The sequence below is a fragment of the Lissotriton vulgaris genome, chromosome 3_1, assembly GCF_964263255.1.
Source record: "Lissotriton vulgaris chromosome 3_1, aLisVul1.2, whole genome shotgun sequence".
Lineage (NCBI taxonomy): Eukaryota > Metazoa > Chordata > Amphibia > Caudata > Salamandridae > Lissotriton > Lissotriton vulgaris.
In genome coordinates, this window is record NC_141689.1 from 1887916876 (window position 1) to 1887939550 (window position 22675).

At 40.0% G+C, this 22675-nt stretch overlaps 1 protein-coding gene across 1 annotated transcript in view; it reads right to left on the reverse strand.

Moving 5' to 3' along the window:
• GASK1B (golgi associated kinase 1B) overlaps nucleotides 1-22675 on the reverse strand; it is a 202381-nt gene that overhangs the window by 33616 nt on the left and 146090 nt on the right. Inside the window, exon 3 of the mRNA XM_086962352.1 lies at nucleotides 1516-1742. Within this exon, the coding sequence (XP_086818478.1) occupies nucleotides 1516-1742 (227 nt within the window). The remainder of the gene's footprint in view (nucleotides 1-1515; nucleotides 1743-22675) is intronic.

Here is a 22675-nt window from a genome sequence, read left to right on the forward strand (position 1 = left end):
ATGTCAGTCACATTTCATTGCAAATAAGAGGAAGGCTAGGACAACAAATTACATCCACCAGCAACCCCAGCGACAATGAGCACCTCCCGTAGTGCACACTTGTGACGCATGTCTCAAGGTCCAATGTGCTATGGATATGGCTCCTCGCCCCAATCACACAGCACCTCCACTTCGGTAAGTCCTGAGCAGATCTCGATGTACTCTGCCACCACCACACTCCGTCAGTCGGTGCGGTGCTTCACTCCCCTTAGCGCAGACATTGTGCAGTGCCAATTTCGTCTCCCCACTCTCTCCTTCAGAGTGCGTGCACCAGCATATAGCCAAGTAGTCTCCAGTACCTCCTTCGCAGTGCAGAGACGCCTATCTCAAACCCTCACTGCATCAGGGACAGCTATATCTTCACACTGCTTCCATCAATATCGCCATTGCCTATGGGCGGTGCCCCCTGGTGTAAGTGCTGTCCTCGCTTGTCCCAGTTTCTTATGTGCTAGGGAGTAGTAATGCACAGCCAATCCAGAATGGCCCCTGTCTGCACACTGCACGATACCTCCGTGTGTCCACCCACAGTTGTTATGTTGCTGTCAATTGTAGTGTTCGTGTATTGACAAGCCCAGTTCCGCGCATAAAGAAAGGGGAACTATCTCTGTGCGTGGAGTCCTAAGATGGCCACCAACGCTCAATCTGAGCTCCGCTCACCGCTATGAAAACGTCTCTGTAGGCAGCGATCTCCAGCGCCAGTCACCCTCCAAGACCGACGCTCTACGTTCAGCTTTCCCCCGCTGACAGCGCAGTCCGGCCTGCTCTCCACGTGAGGGGCCTCGCTGTCCCGTAACTTATCTTGCCGCTCTGATGCTCCAGGCACGCCAGCCGTCCTCGACTGGTTCACAATGCTGACCGCCATGCACCAGCGTCAGGGACCTCCAGCTGCTCACAAAGAGATACCGCGATGTTGCGGAGATTAGCAGGGTTCGTCTCCATGCTCCTTCTGACCTTGCACCTTAGTTGAAGTAGGATAATTTACGGATATATGAGCCGACCTGCGGGAGCCTCACAATGTGGCGGCCATTCCGCTTGTGCGCTCCCTAGCGCCCCCAGGTTGTCATACTTTGTTACCAGCGTGACAGCACTGTAGATCGGGTTTGTTCTATAAAACTTAAATGCAAATAAAGTCAAAAAATCACAGGACAAATTCTCAGTTGAGCTGCACAAAGAGGTCACTGACAGATTAGAAACATGGGTGTACATCACCGAAAAGATAGACCCCATAAAGCACATTCCTGCAGCTTCACTCACTGAGTACACACAGCTCGTATTTACTTCTCCATTCAAGCAGCTGAGCCCTTGCTTTCAAATGCCGAGATAAGTAACTGACTTTATTGGTAAAACAATTTGACAGTGGATAAAGCCAGAGAAAGTTAGTTTTGTTTCAAAGCACAATAAAACACTGCTTCAATATCCAACCCAAGACATAACTGTAATGAGCCATATGATAAAAAATGGGGTTATTGTACTTACTCTTGTATTCCCTCTAGTAATTTGAAATCCAGATTCTCTTCACTCCTGTCAAAGAAACCCTTGTTGTTAATCCAGACTAAATGTCTTCGGTCCTGTTTCCTCTGCACAATATGTGCTAGGGCAGCAGATCCATATTCTTCACATTTCTTTTCAAGTCCTTGCTGCACACAAGAATCTTCTTTGCGGGGTGTGAAGCCGCAGCAGTATCTATCAAGTCGACTGTACACCTGGGAGCAAAAAGAGGAAAGGGTAAAAAGAAATACAGGCTAATCAACTGCATTCTATCTGACATATATGACCATTTTGTAAATTCTACACTATTTTACAGAGACTGGTGCACTGCTCGGTACCTTCGTTAGTTATGGAAATAGTCAAACTACCACAGCAGAGAGTGACAGACTCTGAGGAGTGGAGGTTAGTAAAAGGAAAGAATGATTACAATATAGATGAATGCAAATAAATTAAGTTAGATTAAGGAAAAGACACACAACTGAAAAATGGAAAGCATGTATCGTAAGAGAGAGGTTTGTGGTTAGCAGGAAACAATTGACTCGATGATGAAGCATGACACTAATAGAGTGTGAGAGTGTCTAACTAAGCAATTGATCCTGGAACTTGACTGAACCTATTTCTGAATAATTAACAGAGTCTAACTGGGGGTGCAGAATAATTTAATGTGTGGAGTAGCAGGAAACAAACCGTGGCCATTTTAAAAGGAGTCAAAGCTATGCCTGTATTGCAAGAAAGCTTGCAGGGCAAACTTTACTATACTTGGTATCTTAAGACAGCACAGCTTTTAAAACAAATGGCCTTTTCTATTAGCCCTGACTTATGCTTAAAAAGCATGGAGTGCTTTAGTCAGGAAAAGGTATTATCGAGCTGAAGAAGAGGTTAGACATAATAGCTTATTGGTCCTTATTTATTTGTATTGATCACGCAGTGGAGGCTCACAGAGGTAACACTATGTGCCTATATGAAGCACAAATAATTGGATCTTTATTATATTTTTGGAAAAACAATCATAGATATACCCTCCACAACAAATGACACCTGTTGCCTGTATGTGATCACAGTGGTGGCTCGCAGAGGTAACGTTGTGGGGAGGTGAGGCTGGGTGGGGGCAGGGCTGGTTGGGGGGGTAGTGGAGTCCGACATACAACAGCAGATATTTATTTATTTATTTACGTTCCGCCACTGTGATAATGTACAGGCAACAGGTGTCATCTGTGTGGTGGGTACATCTATGATTGTTTTTGCAAAAATATAATAACAACCCAATTATTTGTGCTTCATATCAGCATATCTCTCTAATCAACTGTGACACTAAGATCTATGTGAACAGTTCTGGATGTCAAAATTATTATGACAATAAGTGGTAGGTGTATTAATAAAAAATAACTGGTTGATGCTAAGGTGGCATATGACTGAGATAACTGTGACTCCACTTGGATAGACGTGACATTCCAGGGTTCTTGGCCACACCTATTAAGGCAACAGAAGCTCTTTACATTAACCCTGTGACCAAGGGGCAGATGTATCAAGGTAATTTTTAGTCACAAACGCTGCGATTCGCAAAAAAGCAGCGTTTGCCACTAAAAATTCGCTATTTGAAATGTATGAAGCAAAATGCATAGCAAAAGTAATGAATCGCTAAACTTGCGATTCCTTAATTTTGCGTAAGCATTTAAGGAATCGCAAATTGCGATTCCTTAAATGCTATGCATCAAGCATTTCAATTTACCGATTTGCCCTTAAGAAATCGCAAATTACCACCAACTTGTAGTTGGTGTTAATTTGCGAATTCTTTTACAAATGCACTTTTTGCCATTTGTAAAGGTGCCATGTAGCGTTCATGCATGCCCTTAGGGCATGTATGTGTGCCATATGCGCACACATGTAAATTTCAGGGGTGTAGCAGGGTGTCCTTAAGACACCATTGCACCCTTGAAATTATTCTCAATTTGCAATTAGCAAATTGCGAATCGCAAATTGAGAATAACTTCACATTCCTTCCTATGGGCCATAGAAATGAATGGGAAATTATTCCTTAATTGCGATTAGCAATTTGCTAATCGCAATTAAGGAATTTTAAGAAATCGCTAAAAAATAGCGAATTTTTACATACATACCATTATGCATTTCTCAAATAGCGATTCTCAAAAAATCGCTATTTGAGAATCGCAAATAGGTATATTGATACATCTGAACCCAAATGTTTTACTAACCAGACTTTATTCACCTGAATTACTATTAGCCAAGGAACTCAAAAGGATGATCCCTCGCCATGCTCTTTTCGTATATCTATATATAGCCTCTAACTAATAAAATTAGTCAGATTTATTGTATTTTTATATATCAGGAGGTATCTATAAAATGAAGCTCAAACTGGATAGGTAGCTAGTTTTAACAATGAAATAAGAAATGTTCAATAAATTAGGGATAGAACCTTATAATTGTATAGGGATACAGGGTAACACCATTAATGAGGCCAAGATAGAGGCTACGGCCTGGGACAATGGGCCTGCCATTGGATTCATTACCAGTGAAGAAGGTTAGATATCTTGGAATTAAGACACCTTGTAAATTAGAAGAAGATGTTGTCTTTAACCTCAAGGCTATTTATTCAGAAGGTACATCACTGCTGGATAAAAACAGAATCTTCCCATTTAGCTGGTTAGAAGAGTGAATTTTATCAAAATGATTCCTTTACCTATGCTTTCCATGTACTCCAGGACTACTAATATTCCAACTCTTTTTAGAAAGATATGTTTGTATGCTTATATTTCTGTGAGGCAATAGGTACTCCAAATTTTAAAAAATGTCATTGCTACAATAAGGCCTTGCAAGGCCGGACTTCCAGCTGTATTTCTGAGTTGCAGAAGTTACAGTTATTCAAATTTTGACCACCTAAGACAGATGCACAGCTGATTTTGATTCCTTACTGGAGGTGATTTGGCCTAGAACACTGCAGATTGGGTCACGGTGGTTCTTTAAAGAAACTTGGATATAAAAATGCTAAAAACACTTGTATGGATCTATCATGATTCTATTGGGGGGTGGTTAACTAAGTTTACAAACACACACACACTGCATATAAATAGATTGATAGTATAATTCATTGGGTCCATGTGTAGTTTAGGCCAAAAAGATTACATTTGCTTATATGACAAGCCACAGGACAAGGATATTGGGAAAGGTAAAATTACAGCGATATGGTATTAACTGAGCTAGAGGCCTATGAGCTAGGGAGTGTGCAGGTGTCTTATGTGGTGAAGTTTGAAGAGGCATAAGAGGAGTCTAGGCTGGGAACAATGTTAGCATGAAAAACTGTGTAATAGGTGGGGCTGCAGTTTTACAGAACAGTTATTTTCGTACCTAGGCCTGTGACCTAGAACAAAAGGGTGAGATAGACTTTACTGACATTTGCTCATTATGACATCATGTCCATTAAATGATTTGTCAATATATATGTATGGAAAATGTGCCATTGCTCTGCTGATTGCAGACTACCTTATTTCAGATACACCAACAATGGTTATGCTACAGTTTACTTAGTGTGTGATCAGCACCTACTGTACCAGTCTAGTGGTTCTTAGCTTGTGGTCAATGCACCCCTTGTGGTCCACAGACCCATATGACATGTAACCAATATTGTATCAATAATTATAAGAATTTCACACTAAATAACTGTGTAAAGGCGGTTCTTCCTTTGAGACGAATAGTTTAATCATGTAACAATAATGCCTGCTTGATATGTATAGTAAAACAATTAATAAAGATGTATTTGAAAGAATAATCATAAGCATTTAAAAAAAAATGTTGTCAGAAGTAGATAGCTAGTTCAGGATGGAGCATGCGTGAATGCACGCAGTCACTGGATACATTCAAATATGCTCAGACCTCAACTAGCAATCACCTTTTGTCTAAAACATGTTTGAATTGCTTATGAATTTCTACAAAATCATGCACCTCTGTATACTTACTAAGCTAACGCTCTAACCAACCAGTGATATATGCATGTATACACAGGTATAATGCCCAAAGGGCCCTTCCAAGCTGCGTGTTCTCCCATCCACAGCATTACGTGATCAGGAACTATAGACCTCAAAAAATGGGACATTCCTGCAAACTTTAGCAGAGCTGAAATACTCAAATAGAGTACTGATTCCCAGTAGGTGGCATGTACTCAGGTACAATGAGCACATGGTCTTTAAGCCTTTAAGCATTCACTTTCTTTGTCACCTTCTGATACAAAGACCCTCCACGGTCTGCGGCTTTCTCCATACCAATGTCCATAGTTGCCCTGTGTCTGTCCGGGGCCAAAGTAAATCCAATTACTACTTCCCGGCTTCCAACTGTGATTCAATGGAGTCTGCTGAAGTTAAAAGGTTAAGAAAAACTGGCCTAATCAACTGGCCGTAGTATGCCACTTATTGGCTGTGTATGCTTACATATATCCCATTTGAAGTGTATGAGAATGTAACCATCTGTGTATTCGGGGAGCGTTCGGACCTGCTGGTTGCAGGCGACTCCCAATGATTATTGTGACTTTTAATGAATATTTAATATGAATACCACTGTCTCCCAAATTTACTGAGGAATGAATGGTATTTTTTCTTCCACAATACACATGTTCATGACTAGTTTTCAAGACTTTCGAAATGGCCAGCAACCAGGTGCTTGAGACTGTACATGGCCACATATGTAGCATTCAAGTGAAGGATGCATTCAATAAATGCATACAAGTTGCTTTTTATTTACTTTGAAAAAGTGATTCTTTTTCTTATACTAGATTCTACCTGCAGCCCTATAAATAAATCAACTGAGAAACAGAAAAGAGTGTAAACCGAGCATCTAAGAGCAATGCACCATTAAGAAGAGTGTGACATAAGATTTACACTTCAATCAAAATATGAATGAAAGAGCATTGTCCTCTCCGTCAGGACAATGTCAGACACCAAGCTCAGACCGAGTTTGAGCATCCTCTCCACCCAAATGTACTTGGAGTGAGCCAGAAGGGTTTTTCGCGAGTTGAGTGGAGAGCGATGCACTAATTCTGTGGCTCACGCAAAATGGCAAACTTGGGCTTGCACGAGGAGTGCTACATCGCCTTCTGAAACCATGTAGTCTCAGGTAAGCTCTTGATGCTGTCCCCTGCACAGATCCCCTTCATAATGTAACAATATATGTGCATCTCAGGTATCCGCAATCTAAGATGTCTTTGGAAAGCCATAATATGTTTCTTTGTGAGGAAAATAAGGGATAAATATCAAGTTGTGCGCACATTTGAAGAAAAAGTGTTTGATTTTAAGCAAGGCCTTCTATCAAGCCAATCAAATACAGTATTGGTATATCATCTACCACAGATGGTTTTCTTAGAATGTGCAAATTCAGAAAATAAATTGTTTTATAAGATTTGGGTGTAGTCTTGGGTGTTAATATGCATTATCAAATGTAGAGTGTGCCACGTGCCTGTTCAAAGGGAATTAGTGGTTGTAACAACTAGAAACCAAGTGAGTTTCTATTTCGTAAAATCTTTAAAGAAAGCAGCAATCCAACATCAATGGGGCCACATTCTGTCACTCATAATAACTCAGGCAGGAATTATGGAATATGTGTCACTTGCGAGGTTCATCCACACTTGAGAAATTCGTCCACATCAACATAGTACAATTTACTTTGTGGCATATGCCATGTTTGGGTTAGTAGTTTGACACCACCCCAAACCCGTGACATATTTGTACTTCTCTATCACTTCTCTGGCCACGCAACCCTCCCCGGCTTAGACAGATATGCAATCAGTCATTGGAAAAAGGCACAGTCCCGGGGGAATGGAAGCAGGCGGTGGTGACACCACTGATTAAAAAACCCTCCTTGGACCCCACAAACCCAGTTAATTTCCGCCCAATCTCGCTGCTCCCTTTTCCTATTAAAATCCTGGAGAGGGCCATAAGCAGGTCCTTGTCCAACTTTTTTGAGGAACACCATCTGTTGGACAAGGATCAGTTTGGGTTTCGGCCGGGGCACAGGACGGAGTCTGCCCTCTCGACTATGCTGGACAACCTACGAATGCGGGCCGAAAATGGGAATGGCGCAATACTGGTACTTCTCGATATGTCGGCCGCGTTCGACACAGTAAGCCACCCAATCCTCTTAGAGAGACTGGAAAGGATGGGGGTTAGGGGTGGGGCCTTGCTATGGCTTTGTTCCTATCTGACAGGAAGAGAACAGACAGTCTCCATGGCACCATTTACCTCCTGCAAGACATTGGTCACACATGGGGTGCCCCAGGGTTCTGCCATTAGCCCTATTCTCTTCAATGCCTACCTGCAGCCACTGTTTCCTAACATCAAATCGTTTGGGGTTCACTTGGTCAACTATGCGGACGATACGCAGTTGGCATTCTCCCTGGAAGGAGAACAGGCAGTCTCCTTGGAGCACTTCCAAGAGTGTATGCGCCAGACTGCGGATTGGCTGCAGAGGAACTCTTTTCAGTTCAATGGCGGAAAAACTGAGGTGCTCTATTGCTCTCCTGCAAGGCCGTCCACACACTCCCCGCTGGAGTTTAGACTCACTCCGGAGGAGGATCCACTGATCCTGGCCAACACGGTACGGAATCTGGGGGTCCTAACAGACAAGAACATCCAGATGGAGTCACAGGCAACTAAGACAGCTAACGTTTGATTTGGCTTGTTACGCCTGCTACATCGAATACTCCCCATCCTACCAAGAGATTTGAGCGCTACCAATTAGGGAAAGGGTTCTTTTCAAGGCCCTTTGCCAGGTGTTTAGAACCTCACATGTGATGGGCCCAATTCCATTACAGGAAAGATTCTCCTGGTACCTTCCTCAGAGACAGATCCGGTCCTCGGGTACTGGTTTGCTGGAAGTCAAAAAATGTAAACGCTCTCAGATGGGGGGGAGGGCTTTCAGTGTGGTAGGGGCAGAGTTATGGAACAAGCTGCCACAAATGATCAGACAGAGTGTCTCACTAACCGAATTCAGGAAAAGCCTGAAAACTTGGCTATTTCCAAAACTGATTCACGTTCCATTCTTTCTCTTCACCATCTAGCTGACCAAGTGTTTGATATCTGAAGTGCCAGGATACACCGTAGGGTGGCAGTAGCACTATACAAGCATAGATACAATACAATACAATACAATACAATAAACTGAAACTCTAGAGATGCAAGAGAAAAACCTCTGCGTCCACTCATCACTCTGCAATGGTTTTCTTAGAGAACTAAAATATAAAATGTACAAACATTGTAGGGTTATCAGAAAGATCAAAACGTTTTCAGCATAGCCTGTTTGCTAACACGTAAGAAGCAAGGGTGGGGCTTCTACCGTTCTACAAATTCTTTAGGCCGAACATAATAAGATGGCCTATGTTGTTATTGTGTTCAGGTTTAGTAGTGGAGACATTTTTTATCATAAAAAAGAGATGTGTCGTACCAGTAGTTCTGAGACATTGCTCTGAAATGAGCAGACATGTAGATCGAAACCTCTTTGAAAACTTCAAATATTTGGCAATCGCACCTTTCTAGGATTTGTATTCTGCTTTGAGGGAAAGCAAAATGATAGTGCATAATTGTATTAACAGAGAAAAAACATACATGTGGAATGTGCAGGATTAGATGGGTGTATGGAAAACAGGAACTGAAACCTCTCGGTTTGCCAATAGAAAATTATATATAATTTGGCTCTGAAAATGAGAAGTCAAATGAACTAAATATGCCTGAACATATCAGCAAAAACACCGTAAAATCTTGAGCAAGTTAGACTTATTGCACTGATATTTTTATATGACGCTATAAAATGGAATATATATCCATGCACATGAATTTCTCGCCATTTAGAACCAATAATTATAGCCCTGCAAATTACAGTACTTTTCTTCCCAGAGTTACACTTTAATTTGCATGTAATACTCATTCTCAGGTTCAAAAAGACAAGTTTAAGGTCAAGAAGGTAAATAATCAAAGAATAATTTGGTAATACATCATTTATTGATTATTGAGGTAAATTTCAGTTCTTAAAGATATCGAATCTTTGTACTGCAGCAGGACAACACCAAGCAGTCAATGGGACTAAAAATGCCAACGTGTGTTTTGGTACAATTATTATAATATATAGAAGTCTGAAGTCCAGAATAAGAAATGCAAACGGTGAGATATCATACCAAAACAAATGTTATAGGACCTAAAGAGCAAGTAACAAAAGGTGTGACAGTAAACACAACAAGATACAAAATAAAATATTATTTACAATCTCAAAACGCATTTTCAAGAAACGTATTTAAAATTGAGTTTAAATTAAGGAGTGCTTGGGGAAACGCCAATGTACGAATTTGAATTATTACCTTTAACAGTGATACTACAATGTTTATTTTCTTTTACATCAGTTTTCAGTTATATATTTCTGTGATGGAACCATATACTTATTAGCTGTTACATCATGCGTGGCAAAGGTTTCTATTTAGCGTAGAATGCATGATACGTTCTTATTAACTATTGCCCAAAAAACTGTGGCATCGGAAAGCTCTGACCTCTTTTGTATTTAACTTTTAACAAAAAATAAATCCTTTCTCGATATTTCAATATTTGCATTGTTTAATTTATTTAATTATAATAGTAACCCTAACTTTGATTTTAAACTATTGAGTATTAAATTAAAATAATTAACAATGTAATTCTCAGTCTTGTTTTCCCCCCGGTATTTTAATGTAATAATTAACCCTTATCCATAAACTATTTATTATTAATTTAGTTCATTAATATATGTTTACCCTTAATTTAATTATTTTATTTTAAAGGAATTATATAATTACATTGGTACTTAACATTGAATCTATAGTTTGATTAACTATAACTATCACCGTTAAATTACTTATTTTAATTTGTTATTGTTTAAAATATTTTAACTTAACTCCTAATTATACTATTTTATTTTTGCATCAATATAGTTAGCCTTATCTGTGATGCAATTACTTAAATGTTTTATTGATTACATACTTACTTAAGCTGATGTAATGGCCAGCAATGTTTTGGCTTACAGGGTTGTGGTTTTGAGTAAACAATCCCAGACAATGTTACGCAGGCAATGTAGTGGAGGTACATTGTTCACCATAAGATTTCATTTAAGGAGGACTCGTCAATTTGGTATAAAACACATTCCCTAGATCCCTTATATTGTGCTTTATAATTTCTAGGAATACCACCATTCACATAGGCACTGGAAAAATTCTTATGTGATACAAACAACATAGGCCTAATTCCCAAAGGTTGTGCCTTGACCTACCTTTGTAGGACTCCTAGCATACTCCTAAATTGTAGGAGTAGGCCAGATATACCCATGGACAAATACTATTTTTATTCAATGCATATACCCTCTCTGTAAAAGAATGCCCTTTCTTTCCAAAAACTGATTGGCAGGTCCCTCCCTGGTTAGATGTACCAATGATCTGGTTAAGGAATTGTAATTGCACCATCTCTGGAATGCTGGGAAGATCTTCCTTAGTGGGAGAACCATTACCTAACATTAGCGCAACAGTATAACATACTTAACTAGTTGAATTTAGTGGATCCATGAGGCGACTATATATATGGTTTCGGCTATATATATATATTATATATATATATATATATATATATATATATATATATACACACACATATTATTCACCCCACACAGCTCTTTTAGCAGAATACATTACATATTTGCCAGTAATAGAATACCTGTAAGGTTTCCTGGCTTGTATTACTTGGATAGGACTATTTCAAACTACTCCTTGCCCTGTTTACTATGCACATGGCATGGCTAGAGAGCTAGCGTTCAGACTTGGAGGCTTAGAGTGGAGTGCCTACAGAACCCTGCCTTTTGCACAGACATAAGCTACACATTATTGGGCTATTTTGGAATAACTACTGGCTCTGCCTCAGATAGGGCGGCAGAGTGGGATGCCACGAAAGTGGTAATGAGGAGAACCTGCACAAGAAAAATCTATGGAGCCTCAACAATAATCAGATTAAAAGAAAACAAAGCAATGATTACAGACTTAAACGGAAAATGAACCTAACCTGGAACTGAGGGAGCAATTGCCTTCCTAGGTAATTATTCTTACACATTGTATAGACAAAAGTTGCACAGGGTGGCTGGTAGGATGCACAGAGGTGACCTATTCTATATACAGTGGACAAGGCTGGAGTGACACATAGTGTACAGACAGGAATTAACACAGTGTTTAGGTATTACTTCTGAACTTTGTACATGACTGCTGAGGTATCAAAAGGGTTTGAACTGTATTCTAGCAAGATGACGCATTGATCAAATACAGCTGCTAGCCACACTCAAGCTCATGAAGAGGGGAAAACCTCCTGACCTTGATGGTTGCCTACAAACAGGATTTCTTCCATGCCATAGGAGAACATAGAGTCTGTCCTATGTGAAATATTATCTGGACAAAGTAGAGGGATGAGTATGCAGTGGTGTCCTTGGATTTCAAAAGTGCTTTCAACATGCTGGAATTGAAACTTATTTTTCGGGTACTCCAAAAGTATATCTTTGGCCATGGTATTATATGCTGGAAGCACTAAAGGCAGAAGGGGAAGATGGTGTCTGAATCCAGGACCCTTGAACAAGACACCCAGCAGGAATGACCTTTGTCCCTAATATTGTTCACTTTGGTAGTGGAACTCCTGTTATGTACACCGAGAACACCAATGGGATACGAGAACACCAATGGGATACTGGAGAATTATGATCAGTGACGTAAATCACATGGAGTTCCAATATACGGTCAACACTACAGTATTTCTGAGCCAAATATTTACAAGCTTAATCCAAAATGTTCCATTGAGAAATCATAACTAATATGTACTTTTGAATATGGACCAGGTGCCACACAGCTTAAGATTACTTAAGTAAACGTTTTAGATTAAGTTCGTATAAACGGAGTGCATGATAGCTGCATACATAACATAAGTTCACCGATGTCCACCAAAAGCATGTTGTTAATGAGACATCACCAAAAGAAATACCAGAGTTTTAAGGCAATAAATTCTAGAGAGATTAGAGAGGTAGTGAGTCAGTGGCATAGAACCGTAAAAAACAGTAGAAAAGCAATAGATGGCAAGGGGTGCTATGAGGTCATGAGAGGTGGAGGAGGCAAAGGAAAGACGAGAGGTGTAGCTATGTGTGAGAAATTGTATTATTATTTGGGATGGACGGTAGTCCATCACAAGTAATAATATCACTTTTCTTCTTATGAATGCAAAAATGAACAGTTGATGGACAGAATGTAGAACAATGTCATACATTCACCCCAGTACAGAGATCCGGGCCTATGTCCATAGTTTTCTTGCTCACCATGCCATTCCAGTTTGGACCCAGCCATATGCAAATCAATCTTGACCCTGCGCCCAATGAGAACAGTCCAGCCCGAACTGCCAGGCCAGGTCCTCCCTGGACTGGAAACAAGCATCCTAGGACCAGTTTTGGGTTTTGAGCCCTCATAAGCTAGGATAGCTTGACTCCAGTGGCATGGAGAGCACAGGAGTCACGTCTGAGCATACCCGTCCCACTCGGGGAGTCAAATTCAAAAAGAACAGTTGATGGACAGAATGCAATACAATGGCATACATTCACCCCAGTACAGAGATCTGGGTCTAAATCCATCCTTTTTTTGCTCACCATGCCATTCCAGGGAAGACATGGCTTTTCAGTTCAGGCTGGACTGTTCCCATGAGGCACAGGATCATACTGATTTGCATATGGCCATGTCTGAACTGGGGTGGTGGAGTGAGCTAAAGAATGATGGTGGATGGTGGATTAAACCCAGATCAGTTGACTGGGGGTGAGTGCTTGCAATGTTCAACACTCCGTCTTCTTAAGTCCAATAAAGGTTTCAATCATTTAAACCTGAGCACTACCCCTGAAAGCTATTGCACAGAGCAGACAGGCTTATTTTAGGAAAACGTGCAAAACATTTAGAAGTACCAAAACAGTTAAAAAGTTGAAAACACAACATAATAATTTATAACAATAGAGGAAGTTATAATGGACAAAATGTTACCAAAACAACAAAAATCCCATAAAGGGATGCAGAGATATGAATTTTTAAATTTTCAATAAGGTAAAGTCCTCAGCGGGGCCAGAATCCAGGCTAGATCCAAAGATGGGCTTGTCAAGGACAGGTTGGCGAAGGACGAGGTCTTGATGAAACCATTGACGAAAGAAGCAAAAGTTATGGGCAGGACCAGTCTAGACTCCCGCCAAGGAATTTGTTGACATGAAACGGTTACTGCTTGGCATTGGGCCCAGTGAAGCTTTCTATTTCTAGACTTAGACTCTTTAGGTTACTCCTCATGGGTCTCAACATCAGGTGCAGCCCTTCTTTCTTGCAGGAGTCCAATAGTAATTTAAAGAAGGTGTGTAGGAGTTCTTAATTCGTTCCTGGCACTATCCTGTTAGTGGGGGTGACTACTGGCCCCTCTCTAACCAATCGAAAAGAAGTTCCCAAAGGTAACCCTACCTACTTTTCACTAGTTCCTTGCAGAGAAAACAATATTTAATTTGAATATTGACTCCCAATGCTTTCCTATGGATCGGTGAAAACAGCTGTTGGGGTCTTGTCACTGTAAGGATATATTTTGCACTAAACTTTTATAGTTTTAAATATTATGCACCATGCATTATGAGCACTTAAGGCTTACATAGGGGTGGCTTATTAATATTTAAAAGGAGGATTAGGTCTCTCAAAAGGGGATATTTTGATATGTTGAATTTGAGTGATGAGTGACGTGATATGTGAGGCCATAAGCAGTGCATTGCGGGGGAGTAAGTTATAGTTAGCTCAGCTAACTATAACTGGTGAAAATCTCAGGTTTGGTATGAGTGAAATAGGAGGCTAACTATAACATCCACATAACCTTTATTTTTTTCAGTGACTTTCCAAGGCTTTTTTAATTCTATTTCCCAACTATAACATCCCTGTAATGTTTTTTTTTTAGTGAATTTCTACTTTAATGTTTAATTTTCTCACTATAACATTTTAGTGTTTCGCATTTTTCACCATTTAATGTACTTTTTTGTGATTTTTTAAATTCTTTATGTACTATTTCGGTAACAATTTTTTCAAGAATAATTCATTGTTTTTATAGGTGTTTTGTTTTTTACAACTGTCTTTTATTTCAAATACTTGTATTGTTTACGATTTATTTGTAAAAATGTAGAATAATACAATTTAATTATTTGTATTTATAAATAGAAACTACTTTTTTATTTGATTTCTTTTGTGTATATCTAACTATCTATCTATCTGTATGTATATATATAGGAGTAGCCGAAATGAGTAGCTGAAATGAGTAGGCCGTCCGTTTTTTTTTTTTGATGCACGCTAAAACTTTGCACATGGTGTGTGAATAAAGTAAAAACTTTTACAACTTACCTGTTGCTGTGCCGTGACTTCAGCCGATGTACATGGGGTGAGAAGAAACGTAGCAAAATATATATATATATATACATATATATATATATATATATATATATATATATACAGATATTTTTATATTTCTCCCAAAACTTCCCAGCAGATGAGGCCGCACACCACACAAGTAAGGAGCTTACTTTATTTGCAATAACAGCCAGCTTACGATCCCATTTTCAAATCCTGCCAGCCTGACGCATTTCAGAGGGCCTCTCCCATATATATATATATACCACCCCTCGCACCAGGACAATAGCAAGGCGGCGACACGTAGGGTGGGATGCATTGCACTCCTACCTCCGCCACATTTGCCTCCAGGTCGTCGGTGAGGTTGATAAGGTGTGTGGGGACCAGAAGAGGCACCTGGGAATACATTTTACAGGATATTGGCAGTTTTCTATCACCACAGCAAGTCCGACCTACCGCGCTTCCACATGGAACTGAAAATCCCCCTGGCAGCACTTACCTGGAGGAAGTGAAGAACTCTGGGACTTGTGGTTCCAATGAACTACGGGTTGGTGAGCCAAGAGGGGGCGGAGCGGGCTTCCACCAAACAGGAAGTGTTGGACTACATATTTAGTGACGATCGAAATGCCTCCTGACATTTAGGCATCCGAGGAAGGCCATGACAGGCCGAAATGCATCATGCCGAGAATTCAAATAAAGGTGTTCTTCAACTGAATCCCCCGTTTGGCCTCTGCTCGTTTCTTTGGGAGTGAGTCGTTTTGGATATTTTTCACGGCGCCAGCACCGTGATACAGAGGCCCCCACTTCACAAGCTGGCTGCGGACAAGGCTGGCAGCTGCTGCTGCAGAACTTTTGTAACTCCGAGGTATCGGAACGTCCGTGGCCCACCACCCCTCGCACCAGGACAATAGCAAGGCGGCGACACGTAGGGTGGGATGCATTGCACTCCTACCTCCGCCACATTTGCCTCCAGGTCGTCGGTGAGGTTGATAAGGTGTGTGGGGACCAGAAGAGGCACCTGGGAATACATTTTACAGGATATTGGCAGTTTTCTATCACCACAGCAAGTCCGACCTACCGCGCTTCCACATGGAACTGAAAATCCCCCTGGCAGCACTTACCTGGAGGAAGTGAAGAACTCTGGGACTTGTGGTTCCAATGAACTACGGGTTGGTGAGCCAAGAGGGGGCGGAGCGGGCTTCCACCAAACAGGAAGTGTTGGACTACATATTTAGTGACGATCGAAATGCCTCCTGACATTTAGGCATCCGAGGAAGGCCATGACAGGCCGAAATGCATCATGCCGAGAATTCAAATAAAGGTGTTCTTCAACTGAATCCCCCGTTTGGCCTCTGCTCGTTTCTTTGGGAGTGAGTCGTTTTGGATATTTTTCACGGCGCCAGCACCGTGATACAGAGGCCCCCACTTCACAAGCTGGCTGCGGACAAGGCTGGCAGCTGCTGCTGCAGAACTTTTGTAACTCCGAGGTATCGGAACGTCCGTGGCCCACCACCCCTCGCACCAGGACAATAGCAAGGCGGCGACACGTAGGGTGGGATGCATTGCACTCCTACCTCCGCCACATTTGCCTCCAGGTCGTCGGTGAGGTTGATAAGGTGTGTGGGGACCAGAAGAGGCACCTGGGAATACATTTTACAGGATATTGGCAGTTTTCTATCACCACAGCAAGTCCGACCTACCGCGCTTCCACATGGAACTGAAAATCCCCCTGGCAGCACTTACCTGGAGGAAGTGAAGAACTCTGGGACTTGTGGTTCCAATGAACTACGGGTTGGTGAGCCAAGAGGGGGCGGAGCGGGCTTCCACCAAACAGGAAGTGTTGGACTACATATTTAGTGACGATCGAAATGCCTCCTGACATTTAGGCATCCGAGGAAGGCCATGACAGGCCGAAATGCATCATGCCGAGAATTCAAATAAAGGTGTTCTTCAACTGAATCCCCCGTTTGGCCTCTGCTCGTTTCTTTGGGAGTGAGTCGTTTTGGATATATGTATATATATATATATATATATATATATATATATATATATATATATATATATATATAAATATATATATATATTGGATATTAGATCCCTGGAAAACATAGAAGTAGGAAATCATCCGGCACTCCAAGGTAGGAAAAAAGTCTTCACTTTATTTTACGAGACGAGGTAAAACATCAACGCGTTTCGGGAGTCAAGCTCCCTTGTTCACGATGTTTGGCCACCATTTTGGCAGGGTTAAAATACACAATACAGTGGTAGTGAAAAGCGATGAGGGACACATACATCAGAGTATATGGGTTTCATTCTGTCATCTGTGGGGGCCATTTTGAAACGTTTAATTTAAACAACATTCAATTATCTTAATAAACTAAAGTAATCTCTTTTCAAAAGCCATTTCAAAGAATACATTTGTAATTCTTTACCTTTTTACAAAAATGCAAGTGCATATGAAAAAATCTTATTGGCAATTACTTAGTTTATGGGACAATATCCCTGACAACAAGCGCCCCTACATATTAATGGTCCCACAACTTTTCTAGAATGCTAGTACAAACTTTCTTGTTCATGGAATCTTAATTAGTTCATGATTAATTAAGAGAGAGAAGACATATAAAAAAAGTGCTATAAACAACAACAGGTACATAATCTCATTAAGTACCTTTCTCTTGCCCTTATTGCATTTTGCTTAAACTAAAGTGCCAGTGCATTTGTAAACAGTAATTTTTTCTTAATGCAAACAATTCACTCTTATATCTAAAAGTCGGACTATAGATGGAAAAACTAACACCAATATATATAGACAATAATTATTCCCTAATGTACACAGTCCACTCATCTACATATAGGTCCGACTTAAATACAGTACTCCTTTTGGAATAATATATATATATATATATTATATATGGGGAATTCCAGTAAAACTTCTATTGATTTTCTAGATATCAGGATTACCCCCCAGGATAATAAACTAGAAACTACTGTGTTCCGAAAAAATACTGCTGGGAACTCAATCTTGCACGACGAGAGCGTCCACCCAACGGCATTAATAAGAAGTATCCCATTTGGGGAGTATTACAGGGCGAGGCGTACATGCAGTAATGACGAACAGTACAACACCATAGAAACTGAAATGACCCAGAGGTTCCTAGAAAGAGGATATAGTGAGACTGTCCTTAAGGGTGCTTCCAAAAAGGCCAGGAAGTTAACTAGACACAACTTACTCTTTGAGCCCTCTAGAACTCAAAAATTAAATAAAGGACAGCATGATCAAGGGAGTTCACGATTCATCACCACATTTAACACCAAGCATAAGGAAGTAAGATCTATCCTTAGAAAACACTGGTATCTGATTAAAAACGATCCGGTGTTAGGTCCAAAGGTGAAGAAAAACCCTGAAATTACTTACAAAAAGTCCAAATCTTTAAAAGATTTAATTGTACAAAGTGAGTTCCAGAATAAGAAAAAGAGTAATGCAGACTGGCTGAAACCCAAACCTGGTTTTAAAAGGTGTTTTAAATGCAATGCGTGCCACCATAGAATGAATCGCACAGATTTTAAAACATCTTTTAACAAGATCGTAAAAGTGAGGCGTGCCATTACGTGCAAAAGCGAGTACATAGTTTATTTACTACAGTGCCCATGCCCAAAGCTTTATATCGCTAGTACGATCTTACCTGTACACCAGCGGATCCTTCAGCACAGAAGAGCCATTGTTAATCAGGATAGGTCTTACCCAGTGGCCCAACACTTTGAATTGCACCATCAAAGTAACCCCGCAGGCCTGCAGTACTCATGCATTGCAGAGGTTCCGAAGAAGAAGAGAGGGGAGATAGGAAAAGTGAACTTAGAAGATTAGAGACCTATTTTATACTAGAATTTAATTGTAAGGAGCCACAGGGATTGAACGTTGACAAAGACCTTTATACATGTTTAAACTGATTAACTGTACATATGATGATTTTTCAACCTCGAGTATACCGAAACTGCATTTGGAAACTTTTTGTTAATGATTTTAATTGACAGAAATTTTCAATTTTAACAGTCGTAACTCTGAGTTCCCTTCCTTTTAGATTGCATGGTTGGTAGTATGTTGTTCTGGAATAGAACTGGCTCAGGGACGGATGTATTGTGATGAGCAATGCTGTTTTTTGTTATATGCACTGACACTTTAGAAAAATATCTGTCGAAGTGCAATATGAGTGGATTGTTTACACATATGAGGTACTGTTGTTGATATTGAAGCATTAGCACTTTATTGAAATTGAAACGCACTTTGGCACTGGCACTTTATTATTCTTATGTGCAATATTTAGAATGTATACAGTAAAAGAATACTAGTTTACAGAAGCACTTGCACTTTATGACTAATAAATAAAGTTGATTTGATAGACTATCATTACCATCTAAATAAGTCCCTTTCCGATCTGTGAGGTATACAAGATCGGTGGAGCCATGAGGTAAATATAACCAAGATACCGTTGTTTTGTGTTGAATACATTATGGCAAATACTTAAGAAATATTGAGGTATAAGCAAGAAATAATTTTCAATTGTTAAGAAGGTCCCATTTGTTGAAAAAGGCACTGGCCTTTAAAAATTGTGAAACCTTGTGTTTGCATTTACAATATGAAAATATGCACTTGCACTTTAATTATTGAATTGTTTTTTCGAGTGACATTATTGAGTTCTGTTCACTCTTATTTCAGGGATTTTAACATTTGTTTACTTGTATATCTGCTTTAAAGCAGAATAACAAATGTTTTTAATTGCCAAATACCCATTACCTATGTATTTGAAAATGTTAAAATGGCCGCCGTATTTACAAACAACTGTATTTGTTACTGTGAGTCCTTTTACTGTTTTTACTACTCTTCCCATGCATTAAAGGAGGGTTTCTTGACAACGCAAAAACATCGTGATCAAGGGAGCTTGACTCCCGAAACGCGTTGATGACATTGCTGTAACCATAAATAAAGAAGCCTAAGAAAACGATATTCGTGAGTGCCTGGATGTTTTTTATAGTAGCGTATCTGGAGTTGGAATCTTATTTTCAATATATATATATATATATATATATATATATATATATATATATATATTTTTTAAGTGAATTAAAAAAACATTCTTATACATTTCTAAACTGATTTCTCAATTACTAAGTATCGGTAATTTTGTGTTGTTATTGAAAATATGTTGGTCTTTTTATTCAGTTCTGTGGTACTTCTGTGGTTCCCGCAAGACATACTGGCCAGCCACAACTCCATGGTTTTGCACTCCGGTCACGTGATCACAGTGAAACCGCGGTGATTCACTCAAAATTAAAACTACTAAATCCTTCCTATACACAACACTATTTCTGATTTACTCAATTGGGTAGACATATTAGAAAATAGATGTGTGTGGCATACCATAACATATTTATTTTATGTATAACTCACTCAAATTTCTGTTTTACCGGACTGCAAATCTGCTGATTTGCTCTGCAGTGACACACGTGTACGCGACGAAACCTGCTGATTTTATTGGTCAATTAGGGACCACACCTTATTGTGAGTAAAGCCCCACCCAGGAGATTTCATTTGTATTCGAAGACTACAGCAGTTGAACATACAGATTGGTAACTACTGCTTTTGGAGTTCTTCTAATATATTATTTGGAAATCTTTTCCAATGGATGCAACAATACCATGTGCAGAGGGGGAAGATCCTGTTGTTCTGGAGGAGGATGAAGAGGTTGAAACACCAGTACCTAAAAAGCAGAATGATGTTCTGAGAGTTTTAACTATCCCTTCAGCTGAGAAGAAAATGTGTGCAACAATAGTAAAGAGTACTATCTGCGGCAAGGAGCTATCCCGTGGCACATCAAAGAAATACAATCACAGCACGTCTTCAATGTGGAAGCATTTAAAACCAATTCACAAGAAGGCATACCAGTAAATGATGTGTGAAAAGGAAGCTACTACTCATGGTACCACATCTACATCAACTGCACATGGAGTTTCAACTTCAGCTACAATCTCAGAGCAAGCTGACTGTCATAATTTGGGTCATAGGACCACCCACTGCCATATGCCAGTGGGTTTGAACACTACTTCCATTGCTGAATATTTGCAGGCAGTGAACTCTCTTTCCTGTACATTTTTTCGGGGGAATTACAAGATCCAGAATATTTGGGTGTTATTTTTAAGATTGAAAATATGTTTGTTTTCTTTCTAGTTCTTTTACTAGAGTTTTGTACCATGTTCCACTTCTGGCATTTAGTTTAATAACTTGAAAAAATATAAAGAATAGAATGAAAAAAAGGAAAGGTTCTATTTAGAACCGTACAACAAGCAAAAAGAGCTGTGTTTCTAAATGTATTCATATCTCGTAAACATGGTGTATAAATGTGCTTGAGTGTGTTACCATATATATCAGAGTGTTCCAGGGTTTGTTAGTGTACGTTTAAGAGAGTGTCAGAGTGTCTCATGTGTGAGTAAATGAGTGTGTGAGTAGCTCAGTGAATGCATCAGGGTGTTCATGGGTGTGTAAGTGAATGTATGAGTGTGTCCCTCAGAGTTTCAATGTGTGTAAGAGTGAGTGGGTGACTGCTTCTGTGAATGCATGAGTTTGTCTGAGTGTATATATTAGTGATTTCTAGAGTGTCTGGGGATGTTTATGAATACCTGTGTGAATGTGTTAGTAAATTGATTAGTGTGTCCATGGGTGTGACAGTGTATGTACGAGTGAGTCCCAGAGTGTCTCAGTGTATGTATCTATATTTGTCAGGAAACACATCAGTGTGTTCAGGAAAGCGTCACTGTATGTATTAGTGAGACCAAGGATGTATCAGAGTGTGTAGAACTGAGTGAGTATGCCAGTTAATAAATCAGTGTGTCAATGGGTGTAACAGTATCTGCATAGATGTAAGAGTGGGTGTGAGAGGGTCAGCATGAGTATGTGAGTGGGTGTGACAGTGTTTGCATGGGTATGTGAGTGGGTGTAACAATATCTATATAGGTGTAAGTGTGGGATGGAGATTCTCTGTATGGGTATGAGAATTATTGTGAGAGTCTTTATAGGTTTGTGAATGGATGTAAAAGTGCCTGAATGGGTATGTGAGTGGGTGTGGCAGTATTTATATGGGTATGTTACTGACTGAGAGTAAGGGTGAGTGTAAAATATATATATATCTTTTTTTTACTTGCGCCAAATCTGAAGATCCCACACGGAGTTTCATGGGGGGCCGTTCTGAGGCCCACAAGGGATCCGCAGATCTTGGGAGTGTCAAAAAACATTTTTGGGGAATTCCAACCCCAGTACACAAGCTTAACACTCTTTTTAAACACACAAGGGGACAGGGAAGCTCTCTTCTGACCCCTTCATTTAATATACAAACAAATTTTCAGCCCAGGGGACAATTACCCAACAAACAAAATAGAAACCGAAACTTTTCTCTGAGGGTGCAGCCAGTCAATCAGGAACTTTTTGTGGCATGTGAATCCGCGGATTCCCCACTGGTGGATCCTCAATGGATCCACATCCCTACGTATACAAATTTGTTTTATGGTTAATATTTCTAAAAACAACTGAACAGATTTACACCAAATTACAAAAGGTGTGATCTGCAGAACAAAATCTACCTCTCTGCCAAAGTTGGTGCAATTCCGTCCAGCAGTTCTGGCAGGTGTGTTCAAAACTGGGAATTAAGAAGGTGAAAA